Source organism: Macaca thibetana, chromosome 15 (assembly GCF_024542745.1).
Source record: "Macaca thibetana thibetana isolate TM-01 chromosome 15, ASM2454274v1, whole genome shotgun sequence".
NCBI lineage: Eukaryota > Metazoa > Chordata > Mammalia > Primates > Cercopithecidae > Macaca > Macaca thibetana.
In genome coordinates this window covers 104,329,373-104,354,572 of record NC_065592.1, presented here as the reverse complement: position 1 = coordinate 104,354,572, position 25,200 = coordinate 104,329,373, and the positions used below count along the sequence as shown (strand labels likewise).

Here is a 25,200-nt window from a genome sequence, read left to right as displayed (position 1 = left end):
TTAGGTTAAGTAGAGGTCTGTCTGGAATATGCACTTGGTACATATAAGTTGAATAACACCTACTCACTAAATAAACTTTACCTAACTACCTGAAACCTTCGGTGACTTTAGACAGGTACTATAAATCGTTTGACCCAGGACAGAATCATCTGATGTTCACTGAAATATACTTGTTCTGAAGTATCAAGGGAAGCTGTGTCAGCGGACACTGCCTATGGAGCAGCACTGCGGCTCCTGGTGGTTGGTATCTACTGACCTGGGTGGAAGCAGCCCAACCACGGCCTGGGTAGGCCCAAAGTAGACCCTGAGACAAGATGCAGTGATTTTGTCTATACTGCTTCTAAGTATAGAACATGTAACTAAGTATACATGTAATTCTAAAGACCCATGTATTCTGTCTTTCTGTTTAAACTATTGAAGTTTTAGCACCTGTCATACCATAACTTCTAAAATGTTTCAAGGTGATTTGAGTTACAGCAATTAAAATTTTATGGTTATTTTTCAAGTTTAGTTTTAAGTTCCAAAGAAACCAAGTACTGTGATGTAATTGAAAATAACATTGTATTTGCAGCCAGAAGACCTGTTCCAGGTCCTGGCTTCATCACTGTTAGTTATGTGATGTGGATAAGACTAAATTTAATCTTTGTTCTGAGTTTGCTCATCTGTGAAATGCAAGTACAGCCAGAATATTTTTAAGACATGGAAATACTAATAGCTTGTTCACAGGATTATAGGAGTTAAATGTGAAAATCATTCGTGAAAGTACTTTTTACCAATGCAAAAAGGAAGGACATCAGAGGGCCAGTTTGGTAGAAACAAGGGTTTGTGGAAAGAAATGTAAAGAGATAAAAGTAGGAAGAGTAGGTCTGTTAGCATTATATGTATTAACGTGATGATATTGCTGTTGCAAAGAAAATGAAATGGAATACTTTTCCCCTGAGTATTAAGGTGGTGGAGTACCTGTAAGTAGAACTTACTACTCGTGGCTCCCACCTGTTCCTTTCAAGATTTGCCTTTATGACTGAATAACTTGAGCTGAGTCAAACGGAAAAAGAGAAGCGAAACATATGAAGTGATTGAAAATGTACCAGGAAGTGAACAATTTAGGGACCATGCTTTCTGAGACTGTATCCTAAACTACATACTGGGAGCAAAAAGTTGGGAGAGAGAGAACTGATGAAAAACATCAGTTTGTAACCAAGGAAATTAGAAATTTTTATATGCCAGTCTCCAGATAATTATTTCATTTGTAAGTGGTAACTTTTTATTTATGGGAAAAAATGTGTTGAGTTAGCATGTTTCTTCCCAGCCTGAATTATTCTTTTCTATTTCTGAAAATAATTTTACCTGTTAAAAGTGTTTTCAGGTTCTTAGGAAAAACTGTTACAAAGTTAACATTGTAACACATTAATATTTCATCCCTGAAGCCAACTGTCCTTTCTTTCCAGTGTAAAGAGAATGGCGCTTTCACTGTGCTGGTTGACAACTACGTGAAGGAAGAAGAAGGCACAGGGGTTGTCCACCAAGCTCCTTACTTTGGTGCTGTGAGTAGCATAAGTCTGGCAAATGTATTTGAGAAGTATGTCGGTAGCCACTTTTCATAGATACGGTGTCCTGTGTCTCATCACGTTGGGTCACCAGGTAGGCCTCTTTGCTGGCTCACTGCCTGCAAGATGGCTTGTAAAATTTGTATCTGCAATTCCCTTTCATCCCGAGCTGATTTCTGGAAAGAGTGGGCCAAATCCAGTAAACTCTTTTTGGTGTGCAGTTCTGTGAGTTTTCACAGGCATCTAGAGACATGCAGTTGTCTCAGCCACCAAGATACAGACCATTCCCATCACTTCTGCTGTGTTCTCAATTAAATGTTCAGAAGGGGGAATCTGACCTCTCCCCTCGAAACAGTACTCTACAGTTAATTTTATATTTTGACCAGAATAATTTTTCTGAAAACACATTCCTTTTCATGTAATTTGTGTGTGAATAGAAACAGAATAACATAAAGGCACATGCTTTACAGTAAACCACCTCTCACCTTAAATCATCGTGCTGCCACTAACGGGCAGTTCCTGGGTGAGTTACCCGGCCTTTCTGGACTTCCTTTGCCTCCTCCGTAGCATGGTGTAGCACCTGCATACACATTCCTCTAGTCTTGATCGTTTTGACAGTGAGAGGGATTGGAAATGTGACTTTGTTCTAAAAGGCAGTGACAGTAGTCTGCCCTCATTTACCATTTTGCTTTCATGCTTAATTTCTAGGATTTTATTATTTTTATAGAAGTAGAGGGTACAAGTGCAATTTTTTTAACATCGATATGTTGTATAGTAGTAAAGTCTGGGCTTTTAGTGTAACCATCACTTGAGTTTTTATTATGGAAATCTTGAAACATACACAGAAGAAAATATTATAATAGATTCTTTTTTTCACATCATCCAGCTGCATTAACTCTCAACGTTTAGGTAATCTCTCTTGTTTTGTTCCTCTGTACAGTACCACACATTTTTATTTTGGCTGGAGGATTTAGAAGCAAATCCTCAACCTCATGTCTTTCATGTATAAGTAATTCTAGCTGCATCTCTGACTGATAAGGACTTTTATTTTCAGTATAGCCACTGTGCCATTGTTATTTATATCCAATAAAGTCAGCAGTTCCTTAATAATCACCTAATACCTGGTCCATTTTGATGGAAGGAAGCATTCTTGATAATACTACTTAAGAGTTTTAGGAACTAGTCAAATATTGTTCATAATAATTTTAGGGTCAATTAACTGGTATGGTTACCCCACTGTTAGTAGATAATAAAAAGGTAACTTCTTGGTTTTGAATTGTAGTTTAGGGATTTTTTTTTTTTTTTTTTTGAGCTGGAGTCTTGCTCTGTCACCCAGGCTGGAGTGCAGTAGCAGGATCTCAGCTCACTGCAACTTCTGTCTCCTGAATTCAAGTGATTCTCCTGCTTTAGCCTCCTGACAGATCTCCTAACAGACCATGCCTTATACTTGCGTGTATTCTTTGTTAAATATAGGTGTTTGTCATTAACTCTAGAGTTATATCTCATATATCTATTCTGAATGCTGTGCATGTTAATGTTATAGATGATTCATTCTTTATAGCCTTTAACGCCATTTGGAAAACTTTTTTTTTTTTTTTTTTTTTTTTTGAGAGGGGTCTCCATCTGTTGCCCAGGCTGGAGTGCAACAGTGTGATCTCGGCTCACAGCAACCTCTGCCTCCCAGGTTCAAGCGATTCTCCTGCCTCAACCTCCCAAGTAGCTGGGATTTTAGGCACCTGCCACCATGCCTGGCTAATTTTTTGTATATTTAGTAGAGACAGGGTTTCGCCATGTTGGCCAGGCTGGTCTCGAACTTCTGACCTCAGGTGATCTGACGCCTTGGCCTCCCAAAGTGCTGAGATGACAGGCGTGAGCCACCACACCCAGCCTTGGTAAACATTTTCTGAGAGGCCTTCCGTTGCGCTTGTCTTCACCAGGCAAGGTAGTGTTTGATCTCTGCAGAGTCTTTGCACTTGTGCGTCATCAGTTGAACATCACTAGTTCTGGATGCATTCAGGAATGCTGCTTTTAGCTTAATGCACTGGGTAAAGTTACTTGCTCCACACTCAGTGGTTCAAATTGCTACACTAGGGGCTTTCCCTGTCCACCCACATGACACCACACCAGTCAGCCTCAGCACAGGGAGAGGTGAACACAGATCCAGATGGAAGCGTGTCAGCTTTCCAGCTTGTCTTGGTGTCAACCCAGAGTGTGGTTTCACCAACATAAGGCAGTCTCTTTAATTTTGTATTTAGGCATCATAGCACAGTGATGAAGACTATAGACTCTGGAGCCAAGCTGTTTGGTTTTGAATCCTAGCATTGCTGCTTCACAGCTGAGTTATCTCTTGGTACCTTGACTTTCCTATCTGTAAAATAGGAATGATTGCTAGTTAGTGCGAGGGGAGCGCCTGGTGAAAACATAGAACATCTGTCTGCCTTCTTTGCAGGATCATTGTGAAGTGTTTTGTTGGTTTGTTTTTCATGCCACTTTGTCTAAGAGCATTGTGAGGTTTAAGTGAGCGTGTGTAAAGTGCTCAGAATACTGTCTCACATAGCGCTTTGCTAAGTATTTGCTCTAATTATTGTAAACAGTCTTCAAAATATATTCCTGAAGCATCATGGTATAAGCAATGCCAATTGAGACACAGTTTGCTTATTTGAAAAGTAAATACTTTTCAAAGGATCAGTGTTGCCATCCTTTGGGGTCTTCCTTGAGAGGGTGCAAATCCAAATGTACATCAAGCGCCATGTAATACTAACGGACCATGCCTTATATTTGTGTGTATTTAGGTTTTTCAGATGTGCATGCTGCTGTTATAAATCAAATTTGGTTTAGTTTTAAAACATTCCTGTGTGGCTGCTCTGCCTATGGAGTAGCCATTCTTTTATTCCTTTGCTTTCTGAATTCCTTTACTTAAAAAATTGAAGTACGTCGTCTGTCTTATTTAGTGGATACTCTGCTACATATGGAGGTCTGGGAAATAATACTTGAGAAGACTGGGCTGGATGATCTAACCCCTGTCCAACTGTGGGGCTCTGATTCTCCGAATGGTCTTGAGTTACCTTCAGTTTATAGGACAAAGCTGATGACATGTATATGTTACAATATAGAACAATTACCTTGGGAATCTATTACCTCATGCTCACACCCATACATAAACTGTTTTATTCTTCCCTCCCTTTTGCCTTTTCTCAGGATGACTATCGGATCTGTATGGACTTTAACATTATTCGGAAAGACTCACTCCCCGTTTGCCCTGTGGATGCTTCAGGCTGCTTCACAGCGGAGGTGACAGATTTCGCAGGACAGTATGTGAAGGTCTGTAATCCATATGGCATAGAAGGGTGTCTGTTACTTCTGATTTGTCTCTATCATCATTTATAATTGTATTGTAATTTTAGGAAGTTGTTTTTATTTAGTTTTGTCATCACATAAAATCAGTAAAGATAGATGTTATCAGTTATGTTCAGAGGGTCTCATATCTTTAGAGGAAGCATGCTGAAATTTCACGGGGAGAGATCAGAAAAACTCCAGTTTATGCCTCATGAAGCAACTTTGTGACCTTGGGGTAATCATTTCAGATCGAAAACTGTATGACCTTAAATGTTGTGGAATGTACTTGAAAATTGCTTAAAGTTAGTTACTAAAAATAGTAATATTTGTTATTTATGTCTTTTATTCGTAACAAGGTATCAGATTCTAGTAATCTATTGTTCCTAAGTATTGTAGTATGTTTTAATGGCTAAATTTTAATTTTTTTTTAATAGGATGCTGACAAAAGTATCATCAGGACTTTGAAGGAACAAGGCCGACTTCTGGTTGCCAGCACCTTCACTCACAGCTACCCTTTTTGCTGGAGGTCAGAAGAAACAAAGACTGTGTTGTAGCTAGAGCTTCCAGTCTGTGCTTACACTTACTATATGTGCACATTCCATCATATTGTGGTGTTCATCTCATTTCTATCCTTTAGAGTCGATTTGGGAAGCCACCTTCTTATTTCATTTTTAGGAGAGTTGGGTTTTTTGTTTGTATTTTGTTGTTGTTTTGAGACAGGGTCTCACTCTGTCACCCAGGCTGGAATGCTGTGGCGCAGTCATGGCTCACTACACCCTCCGCCTCCCAGTTTAAGCAATCCTCCCACCTTAGCTTCTGGAGTAGCTGGAACTATATAGGTGGTGCCATCACACCCAGCTCTTTTTTGCATTTCTTATAGAAATGAGGTTTCCCCATGTTGTCCAGGCTGGTCTCAAACTACTGGGCTCAAATGATCCTCCCACCTTGTCCTCCCAAAGTGCTGAGATTGCAGGCATGAGCCACAGTGCCTGGTCTAGGAGAGTTTTATGAATGGCTAAAATTGTTGCTGTCCTAAGGAACTGTGTGAGAAAAATAGACCTGTACAAATCTGTTTTGTGTTGTGGCCACACTTTTTTTAGGATGAGAAACATCTCTAAAATTTTGTAACAGAATTTATTGAAAAATTTAATGTGATTTTAATGTTTACTGTAAGACCACGTTATAAAAGTCTGGGTGAAAATGAAGTGTTCGGTTGCATCATGTTTGGTTTCCACATTGCCTCTTCTATGCTGAAGTTGAAGTTGACATTGTTTCTTAGATAATTGTCACTAGCAGAACTTTTTTTTTTCTGGTCTAGTTCTTGTATTAGTTTTTGCCTTTCTTACTATTGTGGAAAGAGATGGCCAATTTTGAAGTCTTAGATGATTTTATCTATAACAAAAATGAATATTAGCAGAAGGCCAAGTAAGTGATGATGCTGTGAATAAGACATGAAAAGGCAGTCTTACCCTAGTGCCTACTATTGTCAGCCTGAGCAGCTATGTCTGTGTTTCTGCTTCCCCAGATCAGACACTCCTCTGATTTACAAAGCAGTGCCCAGCTGGTTTGTGCGAGTGGAGAACATGGTGGACCAGCTCCTAAAGAACAATGACCTGTGCTACTGGTGAGCAGTAAGATGTGTTTCTTCACAGTGTCTTTTGTCATGTGGTTAGTTAAGTGTGGTTTATACTTCCCCCAAGTTATAATTTTAATAACCATCTTTTATTGTGTATTATAATAGCTATCTTTTATTCTGTGTGTTTAGGAACACAAAGTAATTCAAATAATGTTACATAACAGAAGTAACATCCTTCTTGTGATAAAGTATGTAAGGGAGTATTTTTCTTTTTAAACTCATTGGAAATGATAAACTACCATTTATTTGATTTATGGAATGAAATGACCTTGGAAAAATATGGCTGTACTGCCAGAGTTTGCTAGCCTTCAATAATAGTCATTTTCAGAGTAAACATTATTTTCAGATACCTGCAAAACCCATTTGTACTTACTCTTGTCAGTCCTGCAGTGGATGATGTACCCTGTGCCTGACTGTATGGATAAGCTCCAAGCACAGAAGCCTTTGCTTTCCACAGCTGATATGTGTCCTGCAGGTGATAGCCCAAGAGGTATCATTTCAGCCTCTGGGTACAAAATGAAGCAAGGCTTCAACCTTTGTATTTCAGATGAATATTTTCACTATGAGTTTTAAAAGTAATCACCACTCTTACTTCTCAGAAGGACCCAACTAGACTCTAGAAAACTGTATTTGAGTTTAGGAGAATAGGGAGAATCTCAGGGCAGCAAAGGAAATAGTTATAAACTGTAGTTTTCTAATATTTCTTAGCAGAGTGGTCCTGATTTCTCAAAAGACAGCTTTTCATTTTTAGAGCTAGTAAGCTAATTAGTTGCCCTAATGTGTAAGTTACTAGATATAGAATATTAGTAAGATAGCCTCAAGGGGGTGCAGGCATATAAACTGATCTTTGAAGTACAGGGCAGTAACTGCAGTGCCCAAGAGAAGAAGGGGAGGTCTGGTAGCCTACCCTGACTCAGCCTTGTGCTTGAAAAGGATTTCTGCAAAGCTGAACCTCAAGGAATGGAGAGTACTGGCAGTGGGAGGGATGCAAGAGGATGGATGCAGAGGGGAGGAAGGCTTCGTGGTAGAGGGCAGGCAAGGCCAGTTAAGTGAGAAGGATTCTAGGGAACTTGCCTCATTGCCAAAGCCTGAAATTCAAGACCAAGAATGACCAGAGGAGACTGTAGAGAGGGCTGCTAGAGCAGCTACCAGTCCCCTGGCCTGTTGGCCTTTGCTTAATGAGTTCAGTAAAACTGCTATGGTGAGGACAATGTGAAGACTAGAGTTGTATGGGATGAGGCTGGCTAGAGTTAGGGTGACTGGTTAGAGGTATGTGGCAGCCGTACTCCAGTTGAAGAAGAGGACATGGGAGGCCTGTGTGCTGTGGGGTTATCTATTGGATGTAGGTCATTGATGGCAGCACAAACTGTTGCGTATGCTGTGCTGTCCATTTAGAAGACGTTCTCTTTGCAGTGAGTGCCACGTTTCCAGAGTGTTGGGTCCACAAAGCGTTATACAGAGGCTCCTGTGAATATTATTTACATTTTGGCTTTTTCCATGTTTGAATTACTGATGTTCTTACGTGATTGGTTGTGTGATCTGTTTATTGCAGGGTCCCAGAGTTGGTACGAGAAAAACGATTTGGAAATTGGCTGAAAGATGCACGTGACTGGGCAGTTTCCAGAAACAGATACTGGGGCACACCTATCCCACTGTGGGTCAGCGATGACTTTGAGGAGGTGAGGCAGGGCAGTATTTCCTTGTGTTGATTTTTGCTAAAGCATTTTGTTCATGAAATCTGAATGTGGTTTAAAAGAATAGGGTTTTTTTTTTTTCTTTGCCCCCTTCTTATTTCTCTTTTTTCCTCTTTATTGCTTTCTATAATCATGACATAAGATAATCTGTTTTTAGGGTTTTTTTACTTTTTTTCCTTGAATTAACTGCAAGTTATAAAACTTTCTTCTGTAAAAATGGAAGGATACAATTTTCTCAGGGAAATCTACACTTTAAATGTTTTTTTCTTGTGTTTCTCTGTCTTTTCTTCCCCCTGCATTAAGGTGTGTTATTAGCTTATGGTTAAACTGACTTCATAGATGATAAAAAAAGAAAATTTGAAAAGAAATTTACCAAAGCATTACAGACCTTTAACTTCTAAAATCAAATGAATAAGAGGATGTGTGTGGATATATAGATGTGTGCATATACTATGTCCTCACTTAATGTCATGCAGAGGTTCTTGATAACTGTGACTTTAGGCCGGGTGTGATAGCTCCCACATGTAATCTCAGCACTTAGGGAGGCCAAGGCAGGAGGATCGCTTGAGGCCAGATACTTGAGACCAGCCTAGGCAACATAGTGAGGTGCCATCTCTACAAAAACGTTTGTTAAATTAGTGCACACCAGTTAGTCCCAGCTACTGGGACCTCTCTGTGACATTAGGTGAGGATTTACTATACAGGTAGATCTCTGTGTTTGTCCTTCTGTCCAAAGCTGACAGCATTGTAGCAGTGACGAGCAGCAGCACCCTGGGGACCTTGGTGAATCAAGGTGAAAGGCAGCAGTGAAGTAGCTGAATCAGAAGACTTTTCAGGACTGAACAGGAAGGGCAGAGAAAGAGGTCACCAGTGTTTACTAGGAACAGAAGCTCCCTGGGTGAGAACCCACAGCAGCTCCTCCTGGTGTGGCCCTTATCAGATGATTCCTCCATTCTGAGTGCCCCAGCCTGCCCCATCTCTCAGCTCTTTACTTGGACATAATCCTAGCATCCTGTGGCTTTGTCTGATTGCTTTGATTGGGTCCAAGCACAATATAGTCATGTGCCACATAATGTCATTCAGTCAGTGACAGACCACATATATGACAGTGGTCCCACAAGATTATGATACCATATGGTTACTGTACTTTTTCTGTGTTTCATAATGTTTGGAAATTCAAATACTTCCTGTTTTAGTCTGTTTAGTGTTGCTACAAAGGAATACCTGAGGCTGGATAATTTATAAAGAAAAATAGTTTATTTGGCTTATGATTCTGGATGACTGGAAAGTTCAAGACTAGACATCTGCATCTGGGGAGGACCTCAGGCTGCATCCACTTATGATGGAGGGCTGGACAGGAGCCAGAGTATGCAGAGATCACATGGCAAGAGAAGAAACAGGGGTGGTGGGGTAGGGGCAGGCTCTTTTTAACAGTCAGCTCTCACAGGAGCTAATAGAGTGAGAACTAACTCACTGCATTAGTCTGTTCATGAGGGATGCACCCTGTGACCCAGACGCCTCCCATCGGGCCCCATCTGTCAATACTGCCACACTGGGGATTAAATTTCAACATGAGAGTGGCTGGGGACAAACCATATGAAAACCAGAGCACTTGCCATAGTGTTACAGTTGCCTGCAGAATTCAGTACAGCCACATGCTATACAGGTTTGTAGCCTAGAAGTAATAGGCTCCACCATATAGCCTAGATGTGTTTTAGGCCATCCCATCTAGGTTTATGTAAGTGTACTGTGATGTTTGCCTAATGAAATCACCCTAACAATGCATTTCTCAGAATGTATTCCTACCACTAAGTACTGTACAACTATAATTTAGCTCTAGCTTTTTCTTGAGAAGATTCTAGATTAATGAGCCAGATTCAGGTGCCAGGAGGAAACTAAGATGCCTTAGAGAAATAATCTAAGATGTTTCACTTATGCCGGTTACTTTGACGATTTGCACATAATAAACCCTAATACCCATTGAGAGTATGGCTATGAATGTTTAAGATTCTCTCTAGGTAGGGACTCCCTCTGATGTTGGGTGGAAACAAAGGAGCGGTGTCAACCCTGGTCTCTTCAGAGACTAAGACTAAGCTGTGCCTTTCATGAGAGAGAAGCCACATTAGCGAATACTATCCTTCAGCCCAGAGTGGTGTGTTAATGTGCCTTTATAGAAAATCATCAGTCTCAGGCTGGGTGGCTCATGCCTGTAATCCCAGCACTCTGAGAGGCTGAGGCCAGCTGATAGCTTGAGTCCAAGAGTTTGAGACCAGCCTGGGCAGCATGGCGAAACGCTGTCTCTACTAAAAATACAAAAAATTAGCTGGGCGTGGTGGCGCCTGCCTGTAGCCCCAGCTACTTGGGAGGCTGAGGTGAGAGGATCACCTGAGCCCAGGAAGCTAAGGCTGCGGTGAGCTGTGATTGTGCCACTGCACTCCAGCCTGGACAATGGGAGTGAGACCCTGTCTCAAAAAAAAGGAAAAGGAAAATCATCAGTCTCTCACACTAAACATGCATGTTACATCAATTAACTCAGTATGCTCTGTTTGGCTCTGAGGAGCTCCTGCTGTTGAACTTTGTTTTTGACAGGTAGTATGCGTTGGGTCAGTGGCAGAACTTGAAGAACTGTCAGGAGCAAAGATCTCAGATCTCCACAGAGAGAGGTCAGTTTCTAAATGTTCGATTCACTTCAGTTTTATCGTTCTCCTATTAAGACCTGGTCTCTAGCAGATTACAGAGACACACATGGAAGACTAGCTTGATGAATTACTTTGTTGATGACTCATGTCATATGGCAGTATTGTGGCCTTTGTCTTGTGAAATGTGAGGTGAATGGTTCATAACCTTTGAGATGGAGGATTCATGGCGCGCTCTGAAAGACTTTGAGAATTGCTGATATTTCTGTTTGCAAGTGTGTATGATGTCTTGTCAGGGTTTTGTGTAATTAGCAATTAAACTGCAAGTTCTGTTATGCTTACAGTTAATAGAAATGGCTACTTTTCTGTTTGTTAGCGTTGACCACCTGACCATTCCTTCACGCTGTGGAAAGGGATCCTTGCACCGCGTCTCTGAAGTGTTTGACTGTTGGTTTGAGAGTGGGAGCATGCCCTATGCTCAGGTTCATTACCCGTTTGAAAACAAGAGGGAGTTTGAGGATGCTTTTCCTGCAGACTTCATTGCCGAGGGCATCGACCAAACCAGAGGATGGTATGCCCCCTTGTTCTTTCATCACATGTTTTCTTGATTTCATTTTATTTAGGGAGTGTTTTACTAAGTCGCTGCCATTTATCTACTGGGTGATGGAGAGATTGTGGCAAGTAAGACAGGCTACATTCCTGCCCTCTCCCCCCAACCACCAAGCACGGACATTAAAGTGCCTTTTGAGTAGGAATCTCCCACTACAATAGGGCTGTAGTTTTACAATTTGAGTTATCTCGCTGGCATTTTGGAATATATATGTTATACTGGACGTTTAAATGATAAAAAACAATATGTGTTCTTAGCTTACGTCAGATCATTTACTCAAATGTTTAATGAGTATTGGCATAAAAGACAGTAGATTGGGTGCTAGAAATTTGAGGGATAGTTGGTAGTGTGCTCAGATATTGAGGCTAGCCTTATAAATCAACATTCTAAACAAATCCAGATTTTTTAAAATATACATATGGGGGAGGATTTGGGCATTGATTTTTATCTAATGCCTTATGTAAAGCAGTTCCTTAATTGGAAAAAGGTGAATTACTTTCTTTTCATGGGTGGGCTTTTGCTGGGCCAGGTTTTATTTACTTTTTTTTTTTTTTGAGACGGAATCTTGCACTCTGCCCAGGCTGGAGTGCAGTGGTGTGATCTCGGCTCACTGCAACCTCCACCTCCTGGGTTCAAGCAATTCTTCTGCATCACCCTCCCCTAAGTAGCTGGGTCTACAAGCATGGACCACCACGCCCAGCTAATTTTTGTAGTTTTAGTGGAGACGAGGTTTCACCATGTTGGCCAGGCTGGTCTCGAACTCCTGACCTCAAGTGACCCACCCGTCTCAGCCTCCCAAAGTGCTGGGATTACAGGCATGAGCCATTGCGCCCAGCCCAGGTTTTAATTATATATTCATAGTAATGTTTCTGCAGGGGTATGTTTAAGGAATTGTTGGTGTCATTTTTTCTCTTTGACGACTTTGGGTAATCATTGAGTTCAAGTCTTCGAGTCCTGGAATGTGCTGTCTTCAGATTCCAGTCCTTTTTATCTATAGGAACAGCTACCCAGAACAAATTCTGTTTTTAGAAAGGGCTAGATGCCTTACCAATGAGCTTGTTCCTTTGAGGAATAGCAAAGTCTGTTAGCTGGTAACAGTCCTCATGTGGGTCCCGTGTCCTTGCTACCTGCCTCCTTCTCCATCCCTGAGGCCTGGGCTGCCTCTCCTGGGCACCAGGGCTCCTCCCAACTCTCCTTTAGAACTGGGAGGGATATCTGGTTCGGTGTTTATGTTAACCATGGGGTCTGGTCTCCTCAGCTCATGTCCCTTGATGTTCTTAGGGTGCAGGACTAGGTCAGAGAAGCAGAAGAGCATCACCCCCGGGAAAGTGGTCAGGTATATGAGTTCATTTGGGGAACAAGTTAGCTAGCACATGAATGAGGTACACAGCATTTTACAGAATAAAAGCATTTTCTAGTCTGCCTTATCACTTGGATGAGAGTGCATTTTGCATCTTTTGTCATCAAATTGTTTTTTCCATATGATCTTGTGCCAAATTCAACACCCATCCCTCATTTTCAGCTAGGTGCTTCTGGGTGGTCCTGAGAGGCCACCCAGTGCTGCCATGTGGCTCTCCACACAGACTTCCTGGGAGACCTGGTAACAGAGAAATGGTCAGTAAATCACTCCAGACCTTTATTTGGATGTTTTTTTCAAATCATAGACAGTAATTTGATTGGTCTCTGGTGGGTCCTGTGTCTCCGTTTTTTTTCAGTAACCAGTGTTAAGAATCATTGCTTTAAGTGATTATCAAGAAGTAAGACTTACCAAAAATAGAAATTCAGTTCAATGAATAAATACAGTTTCTTTCTTATGCTTGGACTTCATTTCTATTTTTATTGAACCATTTGGGGTTTTTTTTTTCAGGTTTTATACCCTGCTGGTGCTGTCCACGGCCCTCTTTGGACAACCGCCTTTCAAGAACGTAATTGTGAATGGGCTCGTCCTGGCAAGGTAAGTCAACTTTGTTGTAGTGACAGGTGGAGCTCTGTCTCCACTGTTTCTTAGGAAGGAGTGTGTGCGAGCAGTCAACTTTGTTGTAGTGATAGGTGGAGATTTGTCTCCACTGTTTCTCAAGAAGGAGTGTGTGAGAGCTAAGCCTGATGGAGGAGGAGGAAGGGGAGGACTTTCAGATTGAGCTATTACTAGTAACAGTGCTACTAGTGATATTACTAGTAATAAAATAGCATTTACTAAACTTATTATTTTATGAAGTACTTTTGTTTATAGATCTTGTTTAATCTGTACATCGGTCCTTTCATGTAGATTTTGTTGTCCTTTTTTTTAACACATGAGGAAGCTATGAGTTCTAGAGACCACAGGTGCCCAGGATCAAAGCTAGTGACAGCCACACTAGGCTTGACCCAGGTGCTCTGCCACCAGATCCCATTCTTCCCCTCATCTGAAACTTCCTCCCAGTGGGCATTGTTTCCTGCTTTTTAATTTTATAAGGAAGTCTCATTTTTCCTTTACTTTATTACCTCTAGTCATTAAGAATAAAAATAAACATAAATAAAAATTTCAAAATGAAATATTTACCCATAAAAATCCTGCTTTTTATGCTGTGTGAGAAGAAAGAGGATGTCACCTAACATTTTGTGCATCCTTATTTTTTTTGTACATCCTTATTTTTGCCAGGCCCCACTGTGTGCATTTTCACATTTTAACTCATTTTTCACATTTTAACTCATCCCCAGAACCATTTGGATGGGTCCTATAATTATCCCATTGTAACCTTTGAGGAATCTGAGGGACAGGAAAAAGCACCTTGCCAAAGGACACACAGCAAATGAGTGATAAGTGCAAATTTTGAACCCAGGCAGTCTGCCTCTGTAGTATGTGTGCTGCTTTTTTTTTTTTTTTAATTGAAAATTGTTTTGAGGGCTGGGTGCTATGGCTCACGCTTGTAATCCCAGCACTTTGGGAGGCCACGGTGGGCAGATCACATGAGGTCAGGAATTGGAGACCAGCCTGGCCAACTTGGTAAAACCCCCGTCTCTACTAAAAATACAAAATTAGTGGGTGCAGTGGCACACACCTGTATCCCCAGCTACTGCAGGCTGAGGCACAAGAATCGCTTGAACCTGGGAGGCAGAGATTGGAGTGAGCTAAGATCACGCCAGTGCACTCTAGCCTGGGTGATAGAGTGAGGCTCCATCTCAAAAAAAAAAAAAAGGAAAATTGTATTGAGATCATTGTAGATTTGCATGCAATCATGAAAAATAATAGAGATCCCTTAAATTCTTTGCCCAGTTTCCATAGTGGTCACATATTTTGCAAAACTATGGTATATATCACAACCAGGATATTGATATAGCCCACCAGTCTTATTCAGATTTCCCTAGTTTTACATATACTTATTTGCTTATGCACATTAATGTGTATACAGCTATCACATGTGTAGGGTCTCGTATCCACCAGCATGGTCAAGTTACTGAATGAATTCAACATCAAAGGCTCACTTCCTACATTGCCTTCCCCTCCTACCTTCCCACTGTCATCCCCAATCCCTGGCAACCACTGTTTTTTTCTCCATCTCTAATTTTGTCATTTCCAGAATGTTATATAAATAGAATTATACAGTAACTAACTTGGGAGGATTGGCTTTTCTTTCTTTTTTTTGAGACAGAGTCTCACTCTGTCACTCAGGCTGGAGTGCAGTGGCACGATCTCGGCCTCCCAAGTAGCTGGGACCACAGGCATGAATCACCACACCCAGCTAATATTTTGTATTTTTGGTAGAGACAGGGTTTCACCATGTTGGCAGACTGGTCTCGAGCTCCTGAGCTCAGGTGATCCACCTGCCTCAGCCTCCCAAAGTGCTGGGATTACAGGCATGAGCCACTGCACCTGGCTGGCTTTTGTTCAATCCACATAATTCCATTGAGATTTCAGATGTCTGCACATACCAATAGTTCATTCCTTTCCATGGATAAATAGCATTCTGTATTATGGATATGCCATGCTTTGTTTGATCATCTACCTCTTGAAGGACATCTGGGTTGCTTCTAACGTTTGGCAATTGTGAATAAAGCTGTTGTGAACAATTGTTTATAGGTTTTTATGATAATGTAAGTTTTCATTTCTCTGGAATATATTCTGACACATCTTTCTGCTTCAGTCTGCCCCGAAGCTTCCTCATGGACTTACTATGATATTCAAAACGAAGTTTGCAAATATTAACAAAATATCTTACCATTGTACCTTAACACTGTTTGTTTGTTTGTTTGTTTGTTTGTTTGTTTTTGGAGATAGAGTCTTGCTCTGCTGCCCAGGCTAGAGTGCAGTGGCGCCATCTTGGCTCCCTGCAGTCTGCCTCCTGGGTTCAGGCAATTCTCCTGCCTCAGCCTCCCCAGTAGTGGGGATTACAAATGTGCGCCACCATGCCCAGCTAATTCCTGTATTTTTAGTAGAGACAGGGTTTCACCATTTGGCCAGAATGGTCTCGAACTCCTGACCTCAGGTGATCCGCCCACCTCAGCCTCCCAAAGTGCTGGAATTACAGGTGTGAGCCACCATGCCCGGCCTGGTAGCACTAACTTCTGTCTAAGTTACTCCTTCCCATTTCCTTTTGTATATTCCTGTTTGCAAATGATTTGTATCCTTATATCAAGGTCGTATGTGATACTGATTTACTTAATTGGCATCTCCCTTTTGTTTTACAAGTGATGGCCAAAAAATGAGTAAACGGAAAAAGAATTATCCAGATCCAGTTTCCATCATCCAGAAGTATGGTGCTGATGCCCTCAGGTACAAACCAGTGCTTTGCCTTGTGTGTATCTGTTGTTTTTTTATGTAAGCATCTCCTATACTGTTGGTCATTATTCTTAGATTTGGTTTATAGTTAGGTTTTTAGCAACATATCTCTGTTATTTGGATGTTGTGTTGGTATGGTTGTTGATTTTAAACCCCCAAAATAGTTTTCTAAATAATAAAGGCATTTTTAAACTATAGGTCTATTTGAGGAAGAGAACCTGTGTTGGGTGTTGTTGAGTTGTCCAAGTCCTCCCCAGGCTAGATGCTGATTGCCTCTGCCTTACTTTCTTTCTAGGTTCCCTGTCTTGTGGATGTTAGAATTCTCTTTCATCATTTATTTTACTTTTGTGCTTACAGAGCCATATGAGATATATCTATGCTAGAGGTAATAAAAAACTAATATTAAAAAGCTTTTGGAGAAATTAGAGCCACTGCTTGAGGTAGCTATAATCATGAAATCACACAGTGTTCAAGTTGAAAGGGACCTAGAGATCTTGTTCAGCATCCCTATGTCCTAGGCATGAGACCAATGCCCAGGCCTGTGACTCAGCACTTTCACACAGTACCTGTGTTGCCCAGGAGCCATTAGTGGAGCTCACCCCCAACTCTCCACTGTCTCTTAGACTCACCCTTGGCACCGCTGGCCATTTGGGCTGGGTAATTCTTTGTGGTGGTAATTCTTTGTAGGATGTTTAGCAGTATCCCTAAGCTCTGGCCACTAGATGTCAAGACTGTGCTGTGTGAAGGCACCTCCTTGTGAGTCCCTCTCTCTGCAAGCAGCGGATGTGCAGGTCGTGTCCATGGGAGGGAATCAGTGGCTTTTGACAAGGACCAGGCCAGCCTTCCTCTTAGTGCTGGTGTACCCCATTGGTCCTGCAGTGAGAGTGGCATAAGATGCATTTGTGTGCTATACAGTGCCATATTTTGGTGTCAGATTATATATACCTTTTATAATTTGGTAGGTCTCTTACAGAAAGTGAGAGTGAGTTTTGTGAGTTTTAAATTGACCACTCAAAGAGTATTTATAGTTTCCCCCTTTTGTAGAAAATAGGACTGATTTTCATCTTGCTCTCTCAATATGTCAAGTAGTAATAATTGGTTTACTGTCTAAGTACCTTTTCTGATTTTTCTCCCTCTTCCAGATTGTATCTGATTAACTCCCCTGTGGTGAGAGCAGAAAACCTCCGCTTTAAAGAGGAGGGTGTGCGGGATGTCCTTAAGGATGTACTGCTCCCATGGTACAATGCCTATCGCTTCTTAATCCAGAACGTTCTGAGGCTTCAGAAGGTATGGGCTGTACAGGGCTGCACGTATACCTGCCGAGTCTCCATAGCGCTCCCTTCACCAAACTGTGAGAGACTTCAGAGCTGCTGTTCTCTGCTGCCTGATGCTGGGGTAACTTACAGCCATGGGGAGGTCATACGTGCAGGTGCGGAAGGGATCTAGGGTCCGGGCTATGCCGAGACCTTGGGCCCTAGCCTGCAAAAGAGTTATGTCATATAGTTGTTTAGTCGACCAGTTTTTTAAGGCAGAGTCTCAGTCTTGTCACCCAGACTGGATTGCAGTAGCACGATCTCGGCTCACTGCAACCTCTGCCTCCTGGGTTCGGGCACTGCCTCAGGCTCCCCAATAGCTGGGATTACAGGCACCCACCAGCATGCCTGGCTAATTTTTTGTATTTTTAGTGGAGACTTGGTTTCATCATGTTGGCCAGACTGGTCTCGAACTCCAGATCTCAGGTGATCCACCCTTCTTGGCCTCCCAAAAAGGCTGGGATTACAGGCATGAGCCACTGCGCCAAGCCTAGTCAGCCGGTTCTTGATTCCAGAAACACCATGTTGAGTGAGACGCCCCTCCCTTTGTGGAACCAGTGGAGTGGGAATTGGGAGAGATAGTAAAGAGTCAGCTACTTTTAGAGAGACCACCCAGTGAAGGCGGAGTCACAGGCTAGCTAGGGCTGGCCACTTGAGATGGTTGGTCAGAGAAGCCCCCTCAGTGGGGTGGCATTTGGGCTAATCTGAGAGTGATAGCAGTTCTTGATGGAGTTTTCAGTGGGTTGTTAGGGTCACAAATAACAGTCATGAGATATGTGGAAGTGTACTTCAAGGGCAGTCACCTCCACACGCGGGATTACTTTCTCACCTCAGAAGCCCTTGCTCTAGAGCCACCTTCCATGCCCCACAACTGACCACTGTCAGGGGCCATCATCACCTTCATTGCACATGTTCCTATGTGGGCTTTCAAGACCTGATTTGGGGTCAGGGATCCGATACTGCACATCTGATCTCCAGCACCTTACAAGTAAAATTGCTTGTAAGTAAATAACCATTGAATGAAAGTGAGATGTTATTCCTGCTTGAGCAGTTCAAAAAGCTGGTTGGAAAAATGAACTCTTGTTATCCCACTCCAGCAGGCAGGTCACTTCCTTCTCCTCTCCTTGGTCTCTGGTTGTTCTGCTAAAGAGGACACATCTTGTTCACCTGAGGCTCTCAGAGTAACCTTTCCCCAGGAATTGAGAAGGGCATTATCATCTTCCCCAGGATCCCAGCTTTCCTCCTCTCTGCAGCCCTGCCACCTTTCCTGCATGTGGTTCTCTGCCAAGTAGGGCCCACAGTCCTTGGGCAGGTGCACTCTGCAGGCCTCCACTGGTGTGGGACTCAGGAATACAGGCGGGGTCAAAGCTCCCTACAGCCAGGGCCCATCTGAACATACTAGCAAGACACAGACTCCATGATCAGGGGCTTAAACCCAGAGGAAGAGTCACATTATCACTGCCCTGCCAGCCTGGTTGTGGTGCTGCCAGAGAAACAAAGCAGGACGTGAGTTCTGTTTGTGGAGCAAGGACTTAAGATCAAGGAGGATTTTGCAAAGCAAAAGGAGTGGGATAGAACTTTCTGGGTAAAATGAACAGCCTTAGCATGGAAATTGTTTTCCAGTACTCATTTTCAGTTTGTGGACAATCATTCAATGCTAGACAGGTTTACTGTCCTTCCTTCCTGAGGTTTAAAGTAATAACCCTACACTTTCTGACAAGATTTTAGAATATCTCTCAATTCATAATTACTCTTTGGTGCAGAGAAGTAATGTTTTCTTAAACTGTCTTCAGTTTACTCAAAAACATGATTAATTAATTGAGGGGTTAATGTCCCACGTTGGTGCTTATCTTGAAAATATTGCTAAAAATCAGAAATTCACATTGCCAGTAGGGTCTGGGATTTTTTTATTTTTGTTTAAGTGATTTAAGAAGTTTATTTCCTCATAGTAACTTTCTTCCCAAGTGTGCAAGTATTTCATTAATTGTTCATTCCTAGGAGGAAGAAATAGAATTTCTCTACAATGAGAACACTGTTAGAGAAAGCCCCAACATTACAGACCGGTGGATCCTGTCCTTCATGCAGTCTCTCATTGGCTTCTTTGAAACTGAAATGGCAGGTGAGTCTCTCTTGGTCTGTCCTCCCAGGAATAAGGACTCTTCTCTTTGTAACTGCCCTTTTGATATTTAATAGTGGAAATATTGAGAGATACAGAAAATTAACTGTTTCCTTTTACCTCTCATATAGTTTTGTTAAGGCTTGTTAATTGTCGTGATGCCTTTGTTTCAAGACCCTGCGGACTTCTGGCCTGGTGTGGTGGCTCACACCTGTAATCCCCAGCACTTTGGGAGGCCAAGGCAGGCAGGTCACCTGAGGTCAGGAACTTGAGACCAGCCTGGCCAACATGGCGAAACCCCGTGTCTACTAAAAATATATTTAAAAAAAAAAAAAAAAAGCTGGCCATGGAGGCAGGTGCCTGTAATCCCAGCTACTCAGGAGGCTGAGGCAGGAGAATTGCTTGAACCATGTGGGAGGCGGAGGCTGCAGTGAGTCGAGATTGCACCACTGCCTGGGCAACAAGAGTGAAACTCCATCTTTTAAAAAAAAAAAAAAAAAGCCCTGGGGAATTCTGTGTTTAGGGGTGTCCTGGCGGTCTCAGCACTCCACAGAAGAGCTTTGGAGCTGGATAGCCATGGGTTCAGAGCCCAGCTCTACCACTTGTTCCCAATCCACAGAGTTGCCAAAAGTCTGACCATCAATTTCCTTTTTTTTTTTTAATGGATAGATAGTAGATGTATATATTTATGGGGTACAGGAGATATTTTTATATAGGCATACAGTGTGTAATAATCACATCAGGGTAAATGAGATATCCATCACCTCAAGCATTTATCATATCTTTGTGTTGCAAACATCCCAATTATACCCTTCTAGTTGTTTTTAAATGTACAAGAAATTGTTGTTGACTGTAATCACCCCATTGTGCCATCAGATGCCACTGTTACTCATTCTATCTTAACCTTCAGTTTCTTTATCTGCAGAATACCCAGTAGTGTTTGTAAGGCTTGAGTAGAGACGATTTCCATAAAGTAGCTGGCAGATAATAGGTACTCAATAAATAATACTTGTTATTAATGCATTTATAACTTATTTTTAGGTCTATTTTCTTTACTAAATAGTCCCCTTCTTTTCCAGAAAAATTAGAAAAGTCAGAAGAGCAATAATGAAATGGACATTTTGCTGTATTTCTATTAACTAACAACAGTGAGTTTGTTGGGTAATTTTACAGAGATTCAAAAAGTACGTTGCGTTGCCTTCCTTAAGGTTTGAGATAGTCACAACCGTAGGTCCAGGTGAGAAATCTGGGACACCTCAGACAATCCGTTAAAGTGGGTGGGCAGAGGCCCTGGGTCACAATGAGGGCCAAAGAGGGCAAGACAAATCCACCCTCACAGGGCCCTGTGGTTCCTGCTGCTGTTGGGCAGGAGCAGTGGCCGCCACAGACCTGGGTTTCACCATTAACCTAGATACGGTCACATGCTGCTCCCTGGAGTGGGCGGTGCTGCCCCACTTAGCACAAAAGGACTGCTAAAGGATTTATCCACCTTGTTAAACATGTGGAAGGATCACGACAGTCCAGCTGTTGCTCAAATAGACATAGATGAAGATGGAAGTGAGTGAGGCTGATTGCTGCCCTGGTGAGGGCGCTGGGAGCCCAGCACACTCTCCCCAGACCTGCGCACACCTGTGTCTGCTTTTCCCTCCTGAGTGATACGAGTGGGCGGGAAATGGGATTGTTGCCCGAGCCCCTTCAATATTTGGGCACCAGCTGCCATGACCTCCTGTGAAGCTGGGTCTGGAGAGTGTGTATCCTGGCTGGAGCCTGGTCTGCCTGGAAACTAGAGGTCGGCAGCCATGTTTTGTGGGTCGTGTTTAAGTCCCAGCTCTGCCAGCCTGTCAGCTTCATGTCCTCCACTCCCTCAGCAGCACTGTGGGTGTGAGAGGACTTGCCTCACAGGGTGGTGGTGGCCTGGGTAGTGGCTGCTGCTGTTATCCCCGTGTGTTGTGTGTTTATTCTTTGTATGTGGGGTTCATTTGGGTTCATTTACTCCCTCAGAGTTGAAACCAGAACATAGGAATGCCCCGTGTGTTGTGTGTTTATTCTTTGTATGTGGGGTTCATTTGGGTTCATTTACTCCCTCAGAGTTGAAACCAGAACATAGGAATGCCCCGTGTGTTGTGTGTTTATTCTTTGTATGTGGGGTTCATTTGGGTTCATTTACTCCCTCAGAGTTGAAACCAGAACATAGGAATGCCCCGTGTGTTGTGTGTTTATTCTTTGTATGTGGGGTTCATTTGGGTTCATTTACTCCCTCAGAGTTGAAACCAGAACATAGGAATGCTGAGCTTCCTGGAAGATAAAAAGTGCCGTGAACCCTAGAAATCATTTAGACAGGACTCAGTTACTGAAATCACCTGTGGAAGAAAGTGTGACCAACTAACAACTCTGGCCTGGAGCTCAGCCCACTGGCACCTGAATTCTGGTCTTTGTGAAAAGCAGCAGAGAGCAGCTCTGCCTGTTGCAACTTCTCATGTCTTAGCCTAGACCAGAAGCCTCGTTAACACTCCCTGGACTCTTTGCATTATTATAAGTTGTATTTGTTTCTAAGTGGGTTGGTCTTATTCTTTTTGTTTTTGGTGTTTGTTTTTATGCAACAAAGACTGTGAATTAAAGGGGAGGTGAATGAGAATCCTTAAAATAAGCCATGCCTCAGACACAATTGGCTAGACACCCTTTCTTTCCTACTTGATCTCTGAGTTTCTCAGGGAACCCTTCAAATCCTCCTAATGCCTCAAGACCTTCACTCCCTCTGTTGCTGTTTTTACTCAACTGTTTTAATGTTTAGAAGGCCAGTTCTGTTTTATTCATAGCCTGTGTCAGAGTTTCTCAACTGCCGCACTGTGGACAGTTTGGGCCAGATCATCCTCTGTGGTGGGGCTGTGCTGTGCATTATAACTGAGGAGCATCCCTGGGGTCCACCCATTAGATTCCAGTAGCACCATGCTACCCTCCAAGTTGTGACATGCAAACTGTTTCTCCAGACATTGACAAATGTTTCCCGCAGGGCAAAATTGCTATTGTTTGAGAATCACTGGCCTATGCTGTGCCTCTTGACATCTGATTTGTGCTTTTCGACTTTTAGTTGAAGTACAGTGTAATACAATGGAAAGAAGTTGGGCATTGTTGATGCTGTCAAATTGCACAACTCCGTGTAAATGGCACTTCCTACAGTTGTGTAGTGGACAGCCTTGGACTTTGATCCACACATACTGGAATTTTTGCCTTTTCTCACTGACCAGTGGGAATTCGCATGTGACTCACATGGTGGTTTTTTTGTGTGCACCCCTAAACACCCTGACTGCCGTGTAGCACATCCTCAAACAGTCTTTATGTGATTGCTTCATTTTGGTTCTTTTCTCCTTAGTAAGTAGAGGCCCTTGGATGGAAGGAGCTGCCCATTCTTTGTTGTATCCAGCCCTCTCCCCACCGCAGATGCCTGGTAACCCACTTGCTGCCTGATTGACTTGTCTTACTTTTAGCTTATAGGCTTTATACTGTGGTGCCTCGCCTGGTCAAGTTTGTGGATATTCTGACCAATTGGTATGTTAGAATGAACCGCAGAAGATTGAAGGTAAGTGCAGACTATTGTTGGGAAAAGCAAAAAGTGTATGAAGTTTGAAAGTAGAAGAAATATGAGAATAGCCAGAAGGGAGAGGAACATTTTCAAATGCTCTCAGTTTTTGAAGCTTTGTTTTTCTTTTCCTTTTACATTGCATTTTAACTGTATTTGTCGTTTGAGGGATAGGGATCTATAAGTTCTAAAAGTCATTTGCATTATTTTCACAACGCAATTATGTACATGTTATATTGGAGGGAGAATGTCAGGGCACAAACAGGACTACACCAAGCAGACCTCTTAAAATTCAAAATAAAATCATGCAAATATTTTATAAAAATATTGGCAGATACGACTTTAATATTGAGAGGGGTACTTCCTTTTACCACAAGGGAGTCAGTTATTTGCTCTGTACAGAACTCCTATAGCTGTTGGGGGTTTGGGATGAGCAGAGCATAGGTCCTGGTCTCAGGACTTAAGCCAGGTACGTAAATAACAATGATGCATAGTAGAGAGAGCGAGGTCTCTTTACTGTAGGCCCAGTGAAGGCTCCCACTACCCATTAGATATGTCTTTCTTTTTCTTTTTTTTTTTTTTTTTTTTTTTGAGATGGAGTTTCACTCTTGTCACCCAGGCTGGAGTGCAGTGGCATGATCTCGGCTTACTGCAACCTCCGCCTCCCGGGTTCAAACGATTCTCCTGCCTCAACCTTGTGAGTAGCTGGGACTACAGGCTCCTGCCACCACGCCTGGCTAATTTTTGTATTTTTAGCAGAGACAGGATTTCACCTTCTCTGTATTTTAGCAGAGAAGGCTGGTCTCAGACTTCTGACCTCGGGTGATCCACTGGCCTCAGCCTCTCAAAGTACTGGTATTACAGATGTGAACCACTGTGCCTGGCCAGTTATGTCTTAAAATGCATTAATAAAAGCCTGTAACACAACTGTAATTTCATTTTTGCACAGATGTATCTCGAAGGACATAGGCTAAGATGCTTACAGTAGTTGTCTCTGGATCACTTAGTTATGGTTGAAATTTTTTTATTATCTTTGTTGTTCCTACAATGAATTGGCATTTTTTTTTTAATACACAGTGTATACTTTTTTAATATAAGAAATCTTATTTAAAGGTACTTTAAAGTTTTCAGTTAGCAATTGTTTCTGTCTGTTGTGGGTAGATCCATTCTACCTTCAGCTTTCGGGTCCTGCAGTTAGGCTTTGCTTTCCTATCAGCTCACCTCAGATGGGGATAGTCAGTGGAACAGCAGGTGCACATCCTTGCCAGGCCTCCTGCACTGCCCTGCAGGGCCACCCTGATGGCACCGACCCTAGATGGCCTGTGGTCGTGGCCCTTTCTCCTTTCTCTGTCTCTTGTCCTGTCTGTATGCTGCATGCTCTTTGAAGATTGCCTCTTTTTAATAAACTTATTTTTTTAATGATAAACACTTTAGCAGTTTAATGTTTATGTCTGCTTTTTATTCATTAGGGTGAAAATGGGATGGAGGATTGTGTCATGGCCCTAGAAACCTTGTTTAGTGTTCTGCTTTCTCTTTGCAGACTTATGGTAAGATGATTGCCTTCTTTCTAGTACCCTTTGGCCTATGGGCTGCCTTCGGCACCCACTTGCTGCAGTATCCTCTGTTTATATCTATCCTGTATTATTCTGCCAAAAATAGAAATGTAAGTTTTATAACACCTTATAGCTCTAGTTCCTTTTCAGAAATCTTGTTAGCTTTATACATGTTAAGTAAGGACTAAGAAATACTAGATTCTTTCTTACAATCTCTGGCAGTACAATATATGTCAGGGCCCTTGGCTCTAGAACGAGGATCTACAGTTCAAAGTAAGACATAGCTCATCTTAATGTGGATTGCCATAATTGTGAGTAACAGGGAGGTTCTTCAGCTAATACCTGTCTGAGTAAATATATATATATATATCACAAACGATACTTTAACTTAGCATTGAGAGGAAGACATGCAAGTAGTAGTTTGAT

The 25,200-nt window shown here is 42.2% G+C and overlaps 1 protein-coding gene across 2 annotated transcripts in view; it reads left to right on the top strand.

Moving 5' to 3' along the window:
* The window catches only part of IARS1 (isoleucyl-tRNA synthetase 1), a 75,535-nt gene that overhangs the window by 18,062 nt on the left and 32,273 nt on the right, over positions 1-25,200 (top strand). For both annotated transcript variants that reach the window (XM_050761536.1, XM_050761537.1), the window contains exons 10-22: positions 1,449-1,544; positions 4,746-4,868; positions 5,318-5,409; positions 6,409-6,507; positions 8,072-8,198; positions 10,803-10,876; positions 11,226-11,420; positions 13,327-13,413; positions 16,126-16,209; positions 17,358-17,502; positions 19,527-19,647; positions 23,130-23,221; positions 24,691-24,768. In XM_050761536.1, the coding sequence (XP_050617493.1) occupies positions 1,449-1,544; positions 4,746-4,868; positions 5,318-5,409; positions 6,409-6,507; positions 8,072-8,198; positions 10,803-10,876; positions 11,226-11,420; positions 13,327-13,413; positions 16,126-16,209; positions 17,358-17,502; positions 19,527-19,647; positions 23,130-23,221; positions 24,691-24,768 (1,413 nt within the window). The remainder of the gene's footprint in view (positions 1-1,448; positions 1,545-4,745; positions 4,869-5,317; positions 5,410-6,408; positions 6,508-8,071; positions 8,199-10,802; positions 10,877-11,225; positions 11,421-13,326; positions 13,414-16,125; positions 16,210-17,357; positions 17,503-19,526; positions 19,648-23,129; positions 23,222-24,690; positions 24,769-25,200) is intronic.